The 20,859-nt window shown below is 45.9% G+C and overlaps 1 protein-coding gene across 4 annotated transcripts in view; it reads right to left on the bottom strand.

Annotated features, from left to right (window-relative positions):
• Positions 1-7,689: 7,689 nt before the first annotated feature.
• INTS9 (integrator complex subunit 9) overlaps positions 7,690-20,859 on the bottom strand; it is a 74,562-nt gene continuing 61,392 nt past the window's right edge. For 2 of the 4 annotated variants that reach the window (XM_074820305.1, XM_074820304.1), the window contains 3 exons: positions 12,416-12,514; positions 9,959-10,096; positions 7,690-8,991 (listed from right to left, as the gene is read on the bottom strand). In XM_074820305.1, coding sequence (XP_074676406.1) covers positions 8,815-8,991; positions 9,959-10,096; positions 12,416-12,514 — 414 coding nt within the window. In that variant the 3' untranslated portion in view covers positions 7,690-8,814. Of the gene's footprint in view, positions 8,992-9,958; positions 10,097-12,415; positions 12,515-18,241; positions 18,662-20,859 lie in introns of those variants that run through there. The other 2 variants (XM_074820306.1, XM_074820307.1) reach the window with 2 other exon arrangements.

The raw sequence follows: 20,859 nt of genomic DNA, 5'->3' as shown, positions 1-20,859 counted from the left end.
AGCCCTGCAGAGGGGCTTGGGGACGCTGAAAGCCACCACGGGAGTTTTCTGGGTATTTTAGGCAAAGAAAACGGGAGCTGAGCTGGCGGGGGGATGGTGAATTTTCCCATCCCCACCCTGGGATCCTGACAAGGAAATCCGGGTGCCAATTCCTATGGTGTGTGGGGGATGCTCCTGGCCTCTCTCCTGTGCAGGAGGATGAGGTGGAAAAACCAGCTGGAGCTCGGTGATTTCTAACCAGATTTCCACCAGCTTCAAACCTGCGGGGAGGAACCGAGCTCTCTGGGCCAAGGGCTCCTCTTCCACGCCGGGCTGGAAATCCCACACGATTTCCTGCACATTGCTGGATTTCCTTTCTGTTTTTTTTTTTTTTTTCACCTTCCCTCCTGAGCAGTCGCTTCCTCCGTGGTTTTTTTGGTCGTCTCTGTGTCACCTGTCCTTGCTGCTGTTCCCCTGGGAAACGTATCCTTTATTTTCCCTATTGCCTCCGGGTAAAGGCTTTGCCCTACCAGGATTATTTGTGCTTGGATTTATTCCCGGGATAGGCTTCAGGGAAACCCCAAATTATTTTCATCCCAGAAGGGAAGTGGTGGGTGTGTACTCAGGAGCTGCCTCCCAAATACCTGCGGTGTCTCCCCAAAATATTGCCCTCGCTGATAGATGAGGGCACAGACAACCTTGCTCAAAGGCACTGACCTCTGGCAGTGGGGGGACACTGTTTTGGGGGGATGCTGTTTGTTTTGGGGGTCCGGCTCCCTGGTGAGCTCAGCAGCATCTTGGGCACTGGCTCAACTGTAGCAGATTCACTCATGGGGCTTTTCCAGCTCTTACACAGCAGATAAAAATCTCCTGTTGAAGCAAATAATTTTTAGAGCTGTAACTGATGTGACCAACCTGTGAGACGAGCCACAGCACCACGGCTCCTGTTTGGTTTTCTTTTTTTTTTTTTTCCCCCTTATCTGAGAGATTGTACCTTGGGATGGGGGAAGAGGCACTGGTGCGAGGAGGAGGGAATAAAGCCCTTGATAATTCATTTCCTTCTACCGGGAGGGAGGATGCAGGGCGGGCGCGGGGCGGGGGGGGAGTGCTTTAGACTCCTCTACATTAAAAAGTGCCCTCAATTTCTCAATTTTCCCTTTCAGCTGACACATTCCTCAATAAAAAGCAATTTCACTGCAATTGCTCCCCGTGTTTCCGTTCTGCCTGTCAAGAAAAGCCACCAGCTCCTGCAAGAACCCGGGGAGAGGACCCGCAGCCGCTTACGCCCCAGCCACGCTGAGACAGGCAGGAAGAGGGAAATTACTGGTGGCTTTGGGTTTTTTTTTTTCCCATCTGGAAATGCAGGAAAACACCCCTGCAGGGCCGGACACCAGCAGCAACCCAAAGCTGAGCTCACGTTGGTTCCGTTAAGGTTAAGTAGATGACCCGTTTTCCACCCACAGGCCCAGGGCAACCAGCGTACCCCAGCATCACTTTCCTGGTTAAAACAAACCAAGAAGAGGCTTAACTTTGAGTGTGTGGCGTTGTGGGGAGTGGGACAGGCAGTGAAAGGGGAGCGCTGGTGCTGTGGGGGCATTACAAATCCCTCCCTCCATGTAATTTTTCAGAGTGTGTCACTGGGCCTGCGCTAAGCGATGTGCGAGCTGTGTAGGATTTATTACTCTGGCTTGCTGCCTGCGATGGACTGTGAAAGGCTTTTTGGAAGAAAAATAGGATTTTTATCCCCAGTGTTTTAAGAAGGTATTCTGGAGTGTTAGTGGGCTGAAAAGCAAAGAGCTGCTGCGTTTCCCTGGGTACCCAACGCACAGCGAGGGTCACGTCACCCACCTCGATCCCTGGGTCCTGCTTTTGACACCAAGGCAATGACGCTCGGCTGCAGTGGAAGTACAAAGATGGACTGGACTGGACTAGAATAGACTAAGACTAGACTAGACTAGACTAGACTAGACTAGACTAGACTAGACTAGAGAATAGAATAGAATAGAATAGAATAGAATAGAATAGAATAGAATAGAATAGAATAGAATAGAATAGAATAGAATAGAAAATAGAATAGAATGACTAGACTAAAATAAGAACAGAATGGAATGGAAGAGAATAAGACTAGACTAAAATAAGAGGGGAAGGGGAAGGAGAAGGGGAAGGGGAAGGATTTCAGTCAGAAGGGACCTACAAGGATCATCTAGTCCAACTGCCTGGCCCCTTCAGGGCTGACCAAAACTGAAAGGATGTTGTTAAGGGCATTAGGAGCCCTAGTCTTGGCTTAAAAGTCCCAGGCGAAGCAGGGTGTTGCTCATGATGCAACCGAATGGCTGCAGGGAGGTAAAGAAGGACCTGGGGAAGCGAAGCAGGCGGTTAGCACCGCCGCAGAGCACCTGCAGCCACCCAGCGAATGCGTGTGCCTGGCCGATGGCAGCACACTGTAATTTAGAGGCTCAAAATAGTAAATATTATGTGATTCTGTGATTCTGGTTATTAGCCAGGCAATTAATAAAAGACCTGTGCTGTGCTCAGTGTTGTGCCTGCAAGGGAAGGATAATTGTCACCGTTCATTTTAACCCACTCAGTAATTTAATGTAGTAAAAAAAAGAAAATAACCCTAAATCAAGTGCCACCAGTCCTTGGGAACATCTCCCTGGAGCCCAGCTCTGCCCCGGGGATGCAGCAAGTCCTGGAGCAGCAGTGTGGCAGAAAACCAACAGTTTTTTTGGTTGTTTGTTTTGGTTTTTCCTCTTCAAGAATAAAAAAAAGAGAAGTGATGTAACACCCATTCCTACCACCTTGGTTTTAAAGCTTTTTGGATGCTCTTCTTGCAAGCATTTCTCAGCAGGGGCCCTGCACCCTCGGGCTTTCAAGCTCTCATCCTGCACATGTTTTGCTGCCAACATGATAATAAAAATTAAAAATAAGACACACTGTGATGCCTTTGCGTGTAGTTGGGCTTCTCCACGTAGCACCAAGCAACATTGTGCTGCTTTGCTCCTTCTCTCACCCTTTTTGTTACTGAATACCCATTAATATCAAGAAAATAATAATAATAATGCAAAGTTTTACCAGGAGGGAGGCCAGTGTTTGCACCTCTAGTTATTGCTGCCGTAGGAACTGGCTGGTTGTTAGAGGTTTTCTCACCAGGGAGTTCATGCAAACCCCAAGGCTTGGCCTAACCACACTGAATTATGTTCTGCCTCAGGACATTTGCTGGTGCAGCTTTAATTACTCACAGCAGCCCCGGTCTCACCATTTGAGATGGAGCCATCGCCCCTCTGTGTGCTCGGGGCAAGGAGAGGAACACGTCCTAGGGGACACTCAGGGCCAGCCAGGACCAAGGGAGAGAGAAGATGGAGGAATAATTTATTTTTTTGCTGTAGGCAAGGCAAAGAGCTTTAATCTTTTAAGTCTGCCGGTAAAAATGCAGGAAACTGGTGCTGTGACTTCTGAAAGATCACTGGGGGATCACTGCCTCTTAGGGCTGAGTTAATACTGCTTGGCCCAGGAGCTGATGATCTTCAAGGTCTTTTCCAACCTAGATGATGCTGTGATTCTGTGACTGTGCCACAGCAGGCCACAGGAGAGACGCAGGGTGCAGCCCCCCTGATCTCTGCCCCCAGCGACGCCTTGCCCAGGGCACTTTACCTGCCTCCAGTTCCTGGCCAGGGCAGAGCCACGTGGTCCCCAAATGTCCTCATGGGAGAAGTACTGTGTCCCCACAGCTGAAAGTGTAGCCCCCAGAGCTGCCTGCTCTGGAGAGCAGGACTGGGGGGCTTGGCTGTAACCCAAAGGACATGGGGCTTGTTCCTTGTGGGCCACAAGACTTGGGTCCCCAAAACAGAATCATCTCAGTTGGAAAAGCCCTTGAAGATCCTCCAGTCCAACCATGAACCTCACACTGACCGTTCCCAACTCCACCAGATCCCTCAGTGCTGGGTCAACCCGACTCTTCAACCCCTCCAGGGATGGGGACTCCCCCCCTGCCCTGGGCAGCCCATTCCAACGCCCAACAACCCCTTCTGCAAAGAAATACTTCCTAAGAGCCAGTCTGACCCTGCCCTGGCGCAGCTTGAGGCCATTCCCTCTTGGCCTGCCGCTGGTTCCTTGGCTCAAGAGACTCATCCCCCCTCTCTGCACCCTCCTTTCAGGCAGTTGCAGAGGGCCATGAGGTCTCCCCTCAGCCTCCTCTTCTCCAGACTAAACCCCCCCAGTTCCCTCAGCCGCTCCCCATCAGACCTGTGCTCCAGACCCTGCACCAGCTCCGTTGCCCTTCTCTGGACACGCTCGAGTCATTCAATGGCCTTTTTGGAGTGAGGGGCCCAAAACAACCCACTCATCGAGGGGCGGCCTCACCAGTGCCGAGTCCAGGGGTAAGTGACATACCCGGGCCGTGACATGCAGCTGAAATCCCTCTGCACTCGGCTTTCCCCTTCCTCCCAAAGACCCAACATCTTGCTCCAGCTTCCCTCTGTTCATCAAGTCCAAGTCCCCGAGGAGGTGGCCCTGGTGTGGCTCAGGGCACTCACCAGGTGGCATCAGGGCTAGCTGATCCCCAGTGGCCCTGACAGCGTGGGGACATGGTGTGGGACAGCACAAGCCTGGAATTAAACCACTTGGTCCAGTTGTTTTTATTAAGGCTGACATTAACAGAAAGAAAACACAATATAGCTCTCTCCATCCAGGAATATCTGTTCTATAAAAGCCATCCAAGCACAGAAAGCTGATTTTTAACCTTTTCTCCCTTTTTCAGGGGGACAGGGGATGACCAAGGCACAATGAACATCACACGGTGGCCAAGGGGATTTAATTTTTTTCCCCTTTTCTGGAAGAAAGAGAGTGAAACCAAGTAGCTTTGCTGTCGTTTGTCCATTTAAGTGTGCCTCTCTGGTTAAAATGTATTTGCCATCCGTAGTATTCCACCCCCTCCACTTGCAGCTCTCCTGGGCTGCCATGGTTACCTCTGCAGGACTGACCCCGCCCGAAGAAACGCTACTTATGTTTCTTCCTCTCTGCAGAATGAACAGGCACTCATTTTTGCTAGATTAATTAAGATTTTTCATTAAAGAATTCCCCTCTCGCCCCATACGTTTATTCCAGCAGGCACAACCTTTCCATTTATAAGAAATGAATGCTTTCAGATGCTGGACTGGAGCAGTAAGAAGTTTTCCTGCCCAAAATGACAAGAAGAAAAATGTAAAAACTTTACATTTTTAAATATTTTTTTTTTCCCCAGGAGGGTGGGAAAGCTTAGCTACCAGATGACCTGATAAAATACATCAGCATGGCTGTTACTGGTAGGAGTCAGAGCTTTGCACCTCACCTAAGGATTTTGGTGTGACAGCCCAACCGCATCAGTTGCCTTTCAGTAGTGAACCAAGCTAAAAACTAACTGTTGAGCTCAAGTACATTTCTAATCCTGTTAATCAGCACAGCAGCCTACTCCCAGTTCCCGAATCTCCTTCAAACCACTGTGCTTTTAACACACGACTTCTGCCGCCGCAGCTTTCAGCTGTAAGTCTCAAGGCAGCCTGCAAAGGAGGATGCTACAATTTCTCTGTCACGAAAGAGGAAAGTGAGGCACTAAGCCAGGAACGTGCCATAAAATCATCCATCAGAGTCAGGGCTAGTCTGGATCTCTCTAGGCCTGTCAAGTTAGGCAGCACTGAGAGATTTCCATGGGGGGCTGAGAGCAGTGGGGTTTATTTGGGCCAGTTATACACTAGTCACTGCTGTGGAGTAGCTGTTGTGGCCGATACAGGCTGTCTCACTCTTCACATTTAAATATTGCCTTACTACCTTGAGATGGGGACAGCCTCTCTCTAACCTGCCTGTCTGCGTAACGAGGCTGTGCTGGATGGGTACACGAGGAGATTGTTCTCCCTGATGTGCAAGGCTGGTCAGACTGCGTAACTTCGGCAAAGACAGCAAAGCTCTCACCTTCCCGCCCTCATACACCTGCAGAGTCAGAGAAACACAGAGCTGGATTAAATCTTTTTTGTCAGTGAACCTGCAGCCCTGTTACTGCAGCTCCGTGACATCTAACCACATAAATGTCATAGAAGTGTCCCCGTGTGTCTCTGCACCCGGCTAGTTCAGCTCTTGGGTTCTGGCACAAGGGGATCTTCTTGACCCCACAGGTGGCTACAACTTGTCTCTACCCCAGCCGAGGACGTCTTGACTCTTTGTAGGTGGGATTTAAGGCTCCTCACTCCGTGGGGCACGGAGGCTGAGCACTCAGAGCCCATTTACCCCCAGGGAGCCACAGCTTGGCTCAGCTGTACCCACGTGGCCTCCAACCAGTTTGGCGAGGGGAAGTGTCATGGACCCGAGCCCACACTGACCCAAAAGCCCGGTGGAGCCAAACTGGGATGGTCAGCCGTGGTTCAGAAGCTGCAATGAGAGGACCATGAAGTGCTAATTACTGAATTTTCTTCCCCATTCCTGCTTCAGGAAAAACTGAGGTGGAATTTCAGCTCTGTGTGTGCTTTCACTGTGCTGGCAAACTGACTCTCCCTTGTTCTTTGCCCCAAAACAAGCTCTTCACAGTGAATTGTTGCACCTGCTGGTCACTCCCGCAAGGTCACAGAATCATCTCGGTTGGAAAAGCCCTTGAAGCTCCTCCAGTCCAACCATGAACCTCACACTGACCGTTCCCAACTCCACCAGATCCCTCAGCGCTGGGTCAACCCGACTCTTCAACCCCTCCAGGGATGGGGACTCCCCCCCTGCCCTGGGCAGCCCATTCCAACGCCCAACAACCCCTTCTGCAAAGAAATACTTCCTAAGAGCCAGTCTGACCCTGCCCTGGCGCAGCTTGAGGCCATTCCCTCTTGGCCTGCCGCTGGTTCCTTGGCTCAAGAGACTCATCCCCCCTCTCTGCACCCTCCTTTCAGGGAGTTGGAGAGGGCCATGAGGTCTCCCCTCAGCCTCCTCTTCTCCAGACTAAACCCCCAGAGTTCCCTCAGCCACTCCTCATAAGACAGGTCCCCCGTGCCTCCTCCACGGCAGCACACCGACGTGCTCAGCCAAGGCGGATGCAACAAGCACTAACGCACAGCCTCGGGTCTGGCTTCTTCAAGCAACACGTGAAGTCCCCTATAATTATAAATGCAAATGAGTATCTTCAGAAAATGAAGGCTTTGGAGCGCTGGGACGAACGCTGGAGCTGGTCTAGGTAACAAGTAGAAAGATGCTCTCAAGGACTCATCTATTACAAGGCCTGCTCTTCCCTCTCCCCCTGCCTCCTCAGCTCAGGCGAGGCCTCTGTGTGTTAAGAATAATCTTTTTGGAGATTTAATTACAAGGTGAAATATGTCCAATTCTTTTACTCTATTTTCGAGAGATGATAAAGAAGCTGAGCTACTGCAAATGTTGTAAACTCTTATGAGGATTAATGCTACTGCAACAAGTTTTTTATCACATTAATGATACTATTTCTCTCATGCCCATGACACACACACAAAGCAAAGGTACGGATGCTGGAGTCTGTACATCCAGTCAAATAGAAATCCTTAATGTGTACGATGTGGAAACTGCAATAGCAAATAGTTTTTATTACAGAGCTGTTCTTCCACTGCCTTAATCTCCCCAAAGCTATAAACTGAAGGAGTAGTTATATTTTACAAATGTGTACATACACGCACAGGCGGATGTGGAATAGGCATGCAGATGCTTTTATAAACCACAGAATGTGCTTCCTCCTTGGCAGTCTTACTATGCTTTTTATTTTGAACACCAAATAAATACAAAACAATCCAATAAAAAACAAACAGCAGTAAAGCTGAGAAATCGGTCGCTTTTAAAAGCAATACTATTAACTAAGTTTAGGCCCCAAATATATGATTTTGAGAGTGTAAAACCTCCCCAGGTCTGCAGTACAGATGGCTTGGTATAAATGACTCAGTATTTCAACCAGGATTTGGGATTGTGGGGCTGAGAGGACAAGTTTTCAGAAGGTAGAAACAAGAGGCACTTAAAATCTCAAAGGTTTTTCATGAACACTAGGAGTTGAACTATTTATATACTTGTGAAAGGATCTTCCTGAGATACTTCCTCCACTGAGGATGGAGGAACCCAGGAGAAAGAAGTCTTCTGCGTGAAGAGCCTGGAGCTAGGTGGACAAATCTGGTCAGAACAGGTGAGGGTGCAGCATCAATAACCACCTTGCATTGCTAAAGCATCTGGCTTTTCCAAAATCTCTCTGCTTTTGCAGGGAATGGCCAGGCTCTTGCTGCTTTGGAGCTATTCTACACGTCCAGCACAGCCCCCTTTTCGATTTTTATTTTTATAATCTTTACCTTACCAGCTTTCTCATTCCTCTTTGTGCCAGTGAAATACACATGCACAATGTAGATGGAGAACAGACAGAAAATTGGATCTGGTGACTGGATAGAAGCAATGGGGAGAAAAATAAATCTCTTAATAGCTAAGACCATTGTTTCAATATTCCTACAGAGTTTCCTCAGGTAAAGGACTGGGGCATACATTGCTGAGAGGGTCACACAGAGAAGTGTCTGCATCTGCACACAATTTCACCCTGACCTTGTAAATATACACTCTATTTATTTACCCTGCAGTTCATATCTCCTATAAGATTCCAACTCCCAATTTTACAGAACAAGAATCCCCTCTGAAGTATTCCAAAACTGGTTAAAAATAAAATTTTAAAAATAGATAGATATTAAAAATACTTCCTTGCTTCTCCATGAAGGGGAAGGTGGCTTCTGGTCTCTTTGAATCAAGAAATTCTCTCTCTCCCTGGAGTCACCCTCTGGAAAGCTCTCAGCTCTGGGGTCTCTCCTTGCAGAGCAGCATGATGTCCACGAGCTAAAATTTCTGCAGGAATTTGAGAACCAGGTCACGCAGTTTCACCCTCAAAGGTTCATCGTTGTCGCAGATGATGTGTGTCGAGTCCTCCTCGATCTGAATGAGGGTTTCTGCCTCCTGGAGGAGTACGATGTGGCCCTTGGCTGTGTCCTCCACCTTCACATCACTGAAACCATGCTAAATGTAGCATTGGGGAGGGAGTGAAAGAGAAGAGATGTTACAACAACTCAGGAAAACAAGTAGAGATGAAAGACTAGGGCACAGAGGGGAGGAGAGGGGAGAACGGCTACAAAATACAGAGTGCCATTGCAGATGTCCTAGACCTCTGGGATTTGCAGAGGAAAGACGCATAGGCTAAGCTAAACATGACCCTCATTATACAAACAGATAAGCTATAGAACAGGGAGGCTAAAGCCAACATTTTCCACGACACCAGCTCCCTGCAATTGCAAAATCTTGAGAGACAAAGAGGACAAATATCTCCTTTAACTACAGCAATTACCATCTCCTGACATTACTGCCTCAAAGAAGAAGATAGCGGAGAGCTACTGAACCCCAGGGCAAACTTCCTCACAGACAATCCTGCCTCTTTTTCCTGCTAATTTTCTCCAAGGAGTCACCCAGGTGAGAACAGGGCTCCACAGAGCAGTAACCACCCGCCTGCAAGTCCAGTCACCAAGCCCCCTGTCCCGCAGCTCCCCAAAAACCTTCTCCAACAGTGGAGACATTTCCAGGATCTCTTCTTCACTCAGTCACCTCATTTTCACAAAACCTGTAGGAACTTCAATACTTTTGAGACCTCCTCCTCACTGTTCAAATTTACTAGAAATGAGCTGATGAATCCAGAATTACATGGGGGAAATTCACCCACTCAGAGTGACCCCAAAAGCTCTGCTTCTCTGGGAAACCAGGAGGAAATGACTGACATGAAGGCGCTCTATCAGGACATGACTCCAGAGGGAACTATTCCCTCCATACTCAGTGCAGGGACACACAATCCCTGAAGTACTTTGCTAGCTAATTAGCCCCTCTCCATTTCAAGCTACTCTAAAATTATTTCCCCCCCTCTCTGCTAGCGAAGCAGCACATTTCTGAGATAAGCAGAAATCTGCTTGAACCTCACTTGCCACCAAAGACTTACTACCTTCTCGAGTGTCTGCACAAACTGGTCCACAGGAATGGAGCCGCTCAGCAATGGCTTCAAAGGTTTACACTCTGGCACATCATCACTCACTCGCTTTCTCTTCTTGCTGGCGGGAGGCTGCGGAGGTTTTGGAGGGAGCTAATGGATGAGAAGGTGCACAGTAATGCAGTGAATCATATCGGCTCATTATAATTTAGTTGGAATAACAAGTACATGAGGTAGAAAAGGAATACTGATTTTGTTTTCTGTGACTAAAGGGGAACATTGCAGTGCTGAAGGGGAGAGGAGAAACCCAGCCTTGGGCTCCACTGCAGCTCTCCACACACAAGCCACCATTTATAGAAATAAATTAGCAGGTTTAGTTCAAACCTCCATCATCTTAAAACTTCTGTCAAATTCAGTTCTGTTCAAATTTCCGTCATCTTAAAAGGCCTGCCTGACTCAATTCAAGACTGAAGCTTTCTATTTTAGCATTCAAGTACTCTGCAATATTTTCCAGAAATCATGCCTTTAAGAAGGCAATGCCTTGAAAATCACACTCTAAAAGATGCAACATGTTGAGAAACAGGCAAATTCAGAGCAAGTAACTACTCAGGGAATGAGAAAAATGGGTAGTTTATTTCTCCCTAGCCTCAGAAAAGTGAGTCTTTAGGAAGAACCTGAATACAGACAGGGAGGCATGAGAGATGCTGCAGCGCCTGAAAAATCACTGGAGTGTGATCCGGGTATAATTTTGTGCTGCTTCAGAAAGCTATCTGCCTTAACTCATCCCAGGGACCCTTCTCCGTTAGCAGGGAGGGGGAGGCAGGGTTAGCACGTGCAGCGGTAGCTAAACTAGCTAAACTAGCACTGTGTGCTGCTGCACACGCCAGCAAGGTGTGGGGTTAACCGAGCACTTCTGAAAGACCATTTCATGGAGATGAAAACCGGATTCCTATAAAAAGAACAGTGAGGAAATTACTGTGTAAAATAAATCCCTGTGTCCTTTGCCAAGTTAGTTAGGTAGGGGAAGTGTCAGCACTGGTGTTTCCCAGTGAACTAGCAACTCAGTCCCTGGGAAAAAGGTGCTGGGGAAAATTTCTCCAAAATTTTGGCAAGGCCGTTTGCCAGGGATGCGTCTGCACAACACACAGGGAATTTGCCTGAAGCAACCCCAGTGCTTTGCAGCACCCTGACAGACTGGGCTCCTCTCAACTCCGCGTCTTTCCCATCACGTAGCATCATGGCTGAACCTGCTGCTGTGATGTCCTCGCGTTACTTTCAACAGACAGGGAAGGGTTTTTATTCATCCTTGGGAGACAAATGCCGCCGGCTCAGGCTCCAGTTCCACGAGCACTCGAGTCACTTCACAAAACCCACCATTTTCCCTTCAGTTGGTGGGCCTACATGCATGTATCGTGTTACTTGTGCATGAATCACTCACATGGTTCTGTGTTTGCAGACTGAGTTTTTGGGGCTTGTCTACACAGCTTCTGTAACTCCCAGAGGTCCCAGGCTCAGCCAATACTGACAGATACCGCCGTGCTGGCTCACCTCCATCATTTATGAGGGCTCTGGCATTTTAAGCCTAGGCCTAAGTTTATTTGGCATCAGGAATCAGAGTAGAGAAGAGAGTAAACAAACAACACAAAGTAGAAAGCAACCTCAGACCAACTGCATTGCAATACTTCAATTTTTTCCGCGTTGCCTAGTGTTCCTAGGGAACTTGGAAAAAGTAAGACAGCCTGTCTGCTGTGCGCCGATATAAATCTTTAACTGATCTTTATGTCCCTGCATTAAAGACATTAGTGTACTGCCTCTTCTCAAGCGTGGTGAGCCCAGCCCAGATCTGCTGCCCAGAGCGTGGCTTCGCCAAGTTCCCTGCACGCTCACGTGTCAAAGGAGAAAGGGGTCCAGGGCATCCGCTGCTGAGCGGGTCCCCCAGCCACCAGCTCCTTCTGCAGAGCACTAATGCCAGGAATCGCAGTGCCAGGCTGAAGGAGGTGCTAGGAAGGGACTGTACACTCTTACTTTGTACAGGCATGAACAGGCTGCTTCTTGGGGAACAGGGCAACTTAAGGAAGACAGCCCCTTCACACGTCTAATGTTTTAGGTCATCTCTCTCCTCTGACCCTCAGTTCTAAGTCCACGAGAGGCTGACTGACGCTGATCCTGGTGTATGGGTTATGGAAGACAGCAGTATGATTTGTAGCTCTCTTCAGGAATAATCTCACTTCCCCTTTTATCTTAGCCAGGCACACGGCCAACAAAAAGAGGGTAGAGAGATTTATTTGCATCCCACTCTCTACTCTAAGTGTAATTCCTCACTCGCACATGCCAGGACAAAGCATCTGACAAGGACTCTGCTCTGGTGGGGAAAGAGTTGTTGGAGGGGTTGCCTCATGAGAACAGCTGGGGTCCCAGATGGCAGGAAACCCAGTGTAAGGATATTTTTCTTCCTTTCCCATTATACTGTACCTGCAACACATGCTTGTTGTCTTTAGTATGCAACACTGCAGAAACTGTTGCTAAGGAAATACCAGGCTTAATCTCCAAGGGCACAAGCGAATCTGCAAGCTAAAGCAAAAGAAAGATTTTGTTCAGCAAGTGATAATCTCAAAATTTGTATGAATCCAGCTGTGATTTAAATTGGCAGTATGGTATTTTTAAACACGGACTAATGAACTGTAAACACAAACCCACTGATACAATGACAGAGCGCTCCTCTTACCTGCTTAGTCCTCCTCCCAGCTCTTAAAGCTACTGACTTTCATACTGTTATCAGAGCAGTGTGAGGTTTTCAGTAAGCAGGGCAAGTCTCACAAAATATAGCAATTAAAGAGAAACCTTCTTTAAAAAGACATCAACTACTTCAATAATTTTTTTTTCTAACAGTAAAGCTCAGAAAGTAATTTGTCATTATTTATTATGTTTGTTGTTGATGGACAAGGAAAAATCAAAGCTAGTTTCCTTTCAGTTCCATAGTGCTGCGTCATTCTGGCCACAGAATAGCGGGAAGAAAAGGGCTTGTCCGTAAAAACCCAATCGCTCTGTTGACTGGTTTGAAATTTTTCCTTCAAACTCTGCATAGAAACCCTTCCACTGCCTTTTCTATAATTTTTCTCTGAAAGAAATAAAATTTAATCTTGGCTGCAACTTTGAATTCAGTGGCAACCTCCCAAGATCCTCAGCATTGAGACTGTTGGCAGTGAATGTGGAGTGGGCAGTACTGCACCTGCTGAGACTTGTGGAAGTTGGCCAGCTGGGAAGCCCCTTTTCCAGCCATGTTTCCAAAGCTGCAGAGAACAGTGCTCATGAACACAGAGAATTATTCCTTTTCCCTCCAAGGGAATTCTAGATGACAATACACTGGGCACCGGGTGCCTTGAGTCCAGTCCACAACTGCAGCCAGGATCTAGTCCTAGATCAAAAGGTACCTTCAGAGCGCCTGGGCCAGCAGCCCAAGCAGTTTCCAGGTATCGCTCCCAGCCAAGCACGCTCCCGTTATTCACTGTGGACCTGAAGGCAAGGCCGTGTGAATTGTGCTCTGTGTCTGTGGGGAAACCCTGCAGGTGCCTCACAATACAAAAATGGGTAAGATTGCTCATGCGTTACACCACTGGATGAGAGGACTTTTCAGTTGTGAAAGCAAGTGACACCTAAAGAGACAGAATCTACGCGGCTGTTCTTCCCAACAGTTGTACTATCAACCCACCCAGACCATCAACTCAATGTCACAAGAGCTTCCAGGAGGTGATCTTCATCTGAACTCCATTCCCTTTCATCCTCAAACACATGGCACTTCCAGCTGGAGCCATATATTAAGAAGACCTTAACCTCTAGGTAATGGAGTTCTTCTGAAACTTCAGCCATCTACTGTAGCGCTTCCACGGAGCAGAGCTCTGGAGAACCTGCTGTCATCACTGCCCTGCCAGCATGGCAACACCAGCTCTCTTTAGCTTGCCAGATGCTCCCATGCATGAAAAGCAGGAAGAGAAAATGAATGGATTTTAGAAAAGCATGGTGTATTCCCATTTTGGAGATAGTGAACCTGAGGCAAAGATTAAATTCCTTACCAAAGACCATCCAGTGATTTTCAAACAGGATCCAAACCAGGAGAGGGATGGAGAAGAACAATGGAACCCTGACTCTTCTCAAGAAATTTCAGGTACTAAAACTTTATTGCCAAGTACTCTGGTCGGCTGTAAATTACGATTATGTAGGTGATCACTCTATTACGGCAAATCCTTGTGAATAGAAGCAACTGAACTTGACTTCAAAAAGCACTCACTACTGGCCTAATCCTTTTGCCATCAAAGCACTGAGAAGGCTTTTCTGTGGCTTCAATGTCAGCGAAGTTCAGGTACTTCTAGTAACTTCTGAAAATCTTGCCTACCGCTATTAAAGTCTCAGGAACATTTTGGGAGCAGCTCCTTGAAATAAAACAGTTGGATAGATGATTGTGTTGGAAAAACACAGACATTTTAGGGCTGCATTCCAATCATCTAGATTTTGCACATATTCAGACTTGGTGAATCTTAGAAATCAAGATTTCATGGAGCAATTCAGATTGCTCTCTCTCTGGGACTCTGCTCAAGATCTTTAAAGCAGGCAATTTGAATACAGCTATTGTTGAAGGCTAAGAGAATAAAAATATAATGATAATCATCGCTTCAGATTTCCCCTGGGACCTAAAAATAGTAACACTTGCAGCAGTATGTTATGCTGCACTTTGCAGTGGTCGAAGGCACTTTACATTCCCACCACCTTCCAGAGGAGGATCGATACAGAATGGGCTCTAATGAAGAATACATGGCAAAATGACAAACATTGTAAAGAGAAAGATCCTTAAAAAACAGAGAACCGCTTAGAATCAAAGTCCTCTTCTGCCACTGAAATACTTTGTTATTAACATTTATGCAGGTTTTAACCACACAGTTGGTAAATAGCAACACTTTAATTATTAACAGTCAAAAAGACAGTAAGATAGACGTTCATTTTTATTTTCTCTAAGATATTGCTCCATCTCACAGCCCTCTCTATGTTGCGGCCAATCCTTTTATTATAGAAGTTCACTGACCCAAACCAAAAAGGTCATTTAATCACATCCAGTAATTCACCCACCAAGACCAGACAGCAATGCTGTACTCCTTTCAACTGACCTCCTGCACACACAAATCACAAACTCTTCCAAAATGCTGGATTAAAGAAACCCTTTTCAGAGAGATAGCAAACCTTGTCTATACTCCAAGCAATGGCAACTCCACCATTTCCTCTCACAAGCTGTTCCAAACTTTAATCTTCCTTGCAGCTAGGAAACCGTGTCTTATTTCAAGGTTGAATTTGTCCAACTTTCAGTTGCTGGATCTTGTTATGCCTTTGTCTGCGAGATTGAAAAGCCCCCTACTATGCAAGAATAAATGCATCTTCCTTCCAGTCATTATCACAAGTCTCATGCCACATGCTGGCATCAGGAAAGTCACGAAAGCAGACACACACGGCACTGAGAACTAACATCACATTAATCAGTCCCCTGCCTATGGATGAGCACTTGGACTGCCTCAAGACAGACCTCTGTGTGTGTGTATGTGTACTGTGTATTTCATTTTTTTTTAAATCCCTCCTGTTAAGAAAAGTTTAAAACAGAGACCAACCGAAAAACAAAAGTCATTGACTCCCAGTAGTCTTAAACTCAAGTGTTGACGTGAACCTTGTAACAGCTGAGGGAGAGAAGAGTCAGCTTGGGATATTCTGCTCCCGTGATCAGAGCTGTCCACCTATGCTCTTACAGAGTAAAGACATTTTAACTGTAAACTGCAGTTGAATCTTGCGTGCAGGATTGCATTTTCCACAACAAAATGAGATCTGACACATAGTATGTGAGCCCAAGCACCATTGTTGGCCAAACTATTGTTGTTTATAAAGAAGAAAATATTTGGTTAGGTTACTCTGAAGTCTCTACTAAGGCCTTCATCAGGGACAACTCTCCCTGGGCTTAAGGTCGCATGCTGTCTTGAGTCACCAGCCCAAAATCCTCTTGCTGGTAATGAAGAGCTGAACAATGACTGAGCATGGGATCTGAAACTCCTACAGTAAAAAAAAAAAATGGAGGCTGAATAATCAGTGAATAAAATCAGGAGAGGACCAGAACTTTAGCACACACCGTCTTGGTCCTATGGAGGATTTTCCCAGGGAGAGACATACACCGGCCAGTATTCTAACATCCAAGTCACAGCCATACTGGCAGTGGTGACTACCAGTGATTTCTTCCTAGATTTTTGGGACACTTCTCCAAACTTCTCCCTTTTTCCTCTTCACCTCCAAGTTTTAGAAGTGCAATAGCTCTTGGCTTACACTAGACAGGGTGCAGGACACCTGACCCAGCAGGTAGAGGCAAAATCTGAGTCGAGTGACGTGAGCTGGATCTTCACCCTCCACGACTGGAGAAAAAGGGAACAAGCAGGAGCACAGCAAAGCTTATCAGTAATTAAAATCCCCTTAACTTTAAAGATTTGAAATTCACTGATGTGTACACTAGATTACAGCATGTGTATTTAGAAAGGGACACAGCTGGGTTTTTACATCAACATTAAATGTGTATTTTCCAGATTTGCAAACTGTGCATAAGTGCATGATCTTGCTTTAGAGATAGGAGCCAGCATTGTAACTCTGGATCAAACCAGAGAAGTCAAAGACATGAAACAGAGCTGTGAAACCACTGGTCGGGACAGACCCATTATGAACTCAACACACTGCAAGTCCTTAGAAAAAATAAAGAAAGAAGAAAGTTGTAAGATATTCCTTGGGGCAGGAATCAGTTCTGTTCAGTGCTTGTGCAATATCTAGCGCTCAGAAATACTACTAAGGGGTCCATTACTTATGCTACTACACTGCAGTAATGAAGTAAATGGAAAGAAAATTTTAAAAAATCATCAAAAGTGGACCACGGGCGACCAACACAACAGCTTTCTCTGATAAGGCAACTGCTGAGGGAACTGGGGCAGCCACAGTCTGTGCTTCATGAAGCACGAGCAAGGTACCACATGGGAAATTACAAACTGTGGAGTTCTACAGCAGTCCTGAGGTGGCAAAAGTGCTGGTTAAAGTAAGGATATTCCCAGACAACTACTGGGCCGTTGTTGCAATTCTTGAAGGGTCAGTCTTGAGCCTATTCCCATCCAATTTTTATTAATGGCTTCAGTACAGAATGAAGAGAGTGTTCAGAAGGCAGCACTGAAGTTTGTAGAGGCACCCTTAATAGAAAGAAAGATCAGGCTATCATTGAGGAAGAACTAGATGACCTCAAGAACTGGAGTAAGAAAAACAAGATGAAATTCAATAGCATGAAATGCAAGGCCAGGGACTGGGCTAATACCGAGAATTTCTGCTGTGAGCTGGCAGCTGCTGGAAATGACAGAGGTGAAGGGTCCAGGTTTATTAGTCCATCCCATGAGAACTGAGAGTCACAAATGTGACATGGCCATAAAAAAGCTAAATGTAACTCCAGAAAATATCAGTAATTCTAGCACAGATGAGCTCTTGCTATTATATTGGGCCCAGCAAGATCTCATCTGAACTACTTGTAAATTGTGGGTAATTTAAGTTCAAGTAAGATATTCTGAAGGGTAAATCAGGGCAGGAGAAGCTGTCTTGTAAGAGGAAACTAAATATCTTGGCTTGTTTAGCCTGGCAAAAAGAAAGCCAAAAGGAGAATTTGATTATTCTACATAAATACCACAGGGAAAATACCAACAAAAGGGAAAATCTGTTTATGTTAAAACACGGTGTTAAGAATAAATATGTGCAGACCAGCCATGAATACGCATGGGCTGGAAATGAGGATGTTTCTAGCCATCAGAGATAGTGAGAGTTTGAACACCATTCTAGCGGGAACAGCAGGGGCAAAAGTCTTCACAATTTGAAGCTGGTGCCTTAACATTTTTTGAGGCACATTATAACCACTCTTCCTAACTGCAGCTGGGTTCTGGCCATGTAACCCATGAGGGCACTTTCATTTCTAGGTGGAAATGATTGCTCACAGCCTTGGAGCTTGCCAATGTGAAAAGATTCCCACGCAGATCCTAGCCCCTAAAAGGATGCAATTCGTATGCGACAGAAAAATATCCTATCCCAATTATTAGAGAAGCCCAAAGATTTTAAGATCTGCCTACCTTCAGAGGGAGTCCACCAGGCCCTAGTGATCACAGTTTCACAGAGGTTTTTACAATAAGTAGCCCTCAGCAATATCTGAATGGAGACCAACCTGCCTCATCCTCCATCCCTCCACTCACCTTGCTCCTCACACACATCAAATCCAGTTTCTGGATGCAGAAAAGCATCTTCCCAATGTACCTTTAATAGGAAAAGAGTGCCCAAGTATTCCACGTGTTTAAAAGCTGTGCAATAGCTCTTTCACAAGCAGGGATGATCTGTCTCATCAGTTTTGTAAACAGAAGAAAAACCACGGTCTTCTTCCTGTCACTTCTATGTGGATGGCAATGTTAGGAAGGAAGACAATTTACCTCACCTCTACTGCCCTGCCTCTTCTTGTCCCTTCACTATTTAAGTACCAGGAGTTCTGTTGTCGAGTCACTTGAAACCAGACACAGAAATGCACAAGAGATTATAGTGTGGGCAGAAGTCTCAAACAGCTTCAGCCTTGGCTTTATACCATCTGCTAAATCAGGCAGAGCCTGAGTGCAGGAAGTCTGCAAGCATCAGATCCTGCAGAGGAAACAAAAAGATAATGTGGTCAAACACATGCCCCGAAGGGGAAAGGTCTAAAGATTTAAATATGCCTGTGGAGTAAGCATTCATGACCAGCAAGCGTATTAAAGAAGGCGCAAGCATGCTGCAGGCCACTGTGCAGTAGAACGGAAATTGAGGAATCTTTCTAATGAGTCTTAAAGGAACAAGGGCATTTCCAACAGCGAAGAACAAACATCCTAGAACTAAGGGCATCTATATAATCATTAGTGGGTGATCCGAGTCATGTCTTGTTGGGGTTTCAGCCTCAGATTTTACAGAATCCAAGCGTTTTAAATGGGATGATTAAATTTTCTAAACTAGCCCTAACTTAATAGATCTTTCAGTCTCTGTGGGTCTGCTACAATTCTCTCTGGAGCAGATTTTAAAGTCTCATTAACTTCAGTGGATGAAGAATCATGCCATAAACATCTAAAATTTCTTATATTATTGCTTGCAAATGCCTACATCTTAGCTTTACTTTTCCATAGAGCCAACATCTAGTGGAGAAATAAAAGAAGCTGAAGGGGTAGTCCTGCAGTTTTGAGCAATGAAACAAACCTCTTCTTTTACATCTACACGTTCCATGTTCAACTAATGGACCAGGGCTCCAGATCAAGATGATGAACCTTGCCCCCAAAGCCTGGAAATCAAGACAGAAAGGTATGTACTGACCAAACAACAGGAAATAATCCTGGTTGGGATTATAAACAGTAGTCTCAGTACAAAAGCCAACTGCTGGCTTTTTGCCAATCCTGTGCCAAGAGACAATTTTAAGGAGATATTTAAAAAGTGTAATGAAGAAGATTTATGGCTGTTTAATGAAGCTCTTCCCCAATACGCTGGATAGCCTGGGAGCAGGCAGGAAACAGTTGTTTGAGGAACTTACAAGAGGACAGTGGAAGCCAGAACCAGCAGAAGCAGAAATCAGCCTCAAACTTGAATGAAAAATGATGGGCAGGGGAAGCAAGGATGTGAAATATCTTCAAAGTAAAGGCAAGCATCTTACAGATGCAAACAATGAGTCATTTGAAAGACATGAAAAGGGCATCAGTTAAAATATTCAAAATATAGTAACCAGTTTATGGGTCAGAATGTCAAGTCAGAATATAATGTTGAAGCTGACTGGGAAGAGAGGTGAGTGCCTGGCTAGAAAAGAGTGTTATCTTACAGCCAGCCATCAAAAATGAAGGAGAAACAAACCTAGATATTAATATGGGCAGACAAAGGTAGGCCAGGAGCAGAAAAGCAGATCCAAATTTCATCAATCTAAACAGGTCAATCTGTGGATGACAGTAATCAGAGAAAAGGTGCAGGGGGAAAAAAAAAAAAGGTGAAGGAAAGAAGGGATAACACATTCAAAGCTCACACAAGAGGGGAGCAGGGAGGAGAATGAATTCTCTGCAGAAGCAATGGGAAGCTGAACGGCCAGGAGAGAAGAGACACCAGAGTGAGGCGGGAGACATTTTCAAGAAGAAAAGAATGGCTGATTGCATTGAACACTAATGACGTAAATCAGGAAGACAGCAGACTACAGTGGTTCTGGCTTTGTCTATGAAAAGGTTGGTAAAAGCTGAAACAAAAGTAGTTTTGCTGGAATGTCAACAGGTGAAGTCAAACTCAGAGAGGGCCTGTGCTAGAACGAGGGAGGGACTCCAGGCAATTTTACAGACAGTGGTTTCAGTGAGCTTGGAGCTGAAGGGAGGAATGACAGTAGCAGAAGCAAGCAGATGGGTTATATTTCATTTACTTTATGGTAAGTGAGACTATGGCATCTCATACAAGGGGGAATAGTCAGGTGAAGAGGAATGGAGAGGTCAGGAGACTGGATAATGTGGGGTCACCAAATAAGTCAAGGGTTAGAAGAAAGACAGAAATCAAACTGAAACATGGAAAGAAGTTGGAGAGGTAAGATGAAAGCCATGTTTTGCCTTCCTTTTCTTTCAAAAAAAAATTGGCAAGATCCTATGTGGAAAGAGAAGTCGAGACAGGAGAAGGGAAGGATGAACTGAAAGCTACATAATTATAATGGGCTGCCACGTGGCTTTTTTCCTAGTTCTTCTCTGCAATTGAAGAATCATAGAATGGTTTGGGTTGGAAGTGACCTTAAAGATCATCTAGTTCCAATCCCCCTGGCACAGGCAGGGACACCTTCCACTAGCCCATGTTGCTCAAAG

The sequence above is a fragment of the Strix aluco genome, chromosome 3 (genome assembly GCF_031877795.1).
Source record: "Strix aluco isolate bStrAlu1 chromosome 3, bStrAlu1.hap1, whole genome shotgun sequence".
Lineage (NCBI taxonomy): Eukaryota > Metazoa > Chordata > Aves > Strigiformes > Strigidae > Strix > Strix aluco.
The sequence above is the reverse complement of the archived record's forward strand: the minus strand, read 5'-3'. Positions and strand labels throughout refer to the sequence as shown.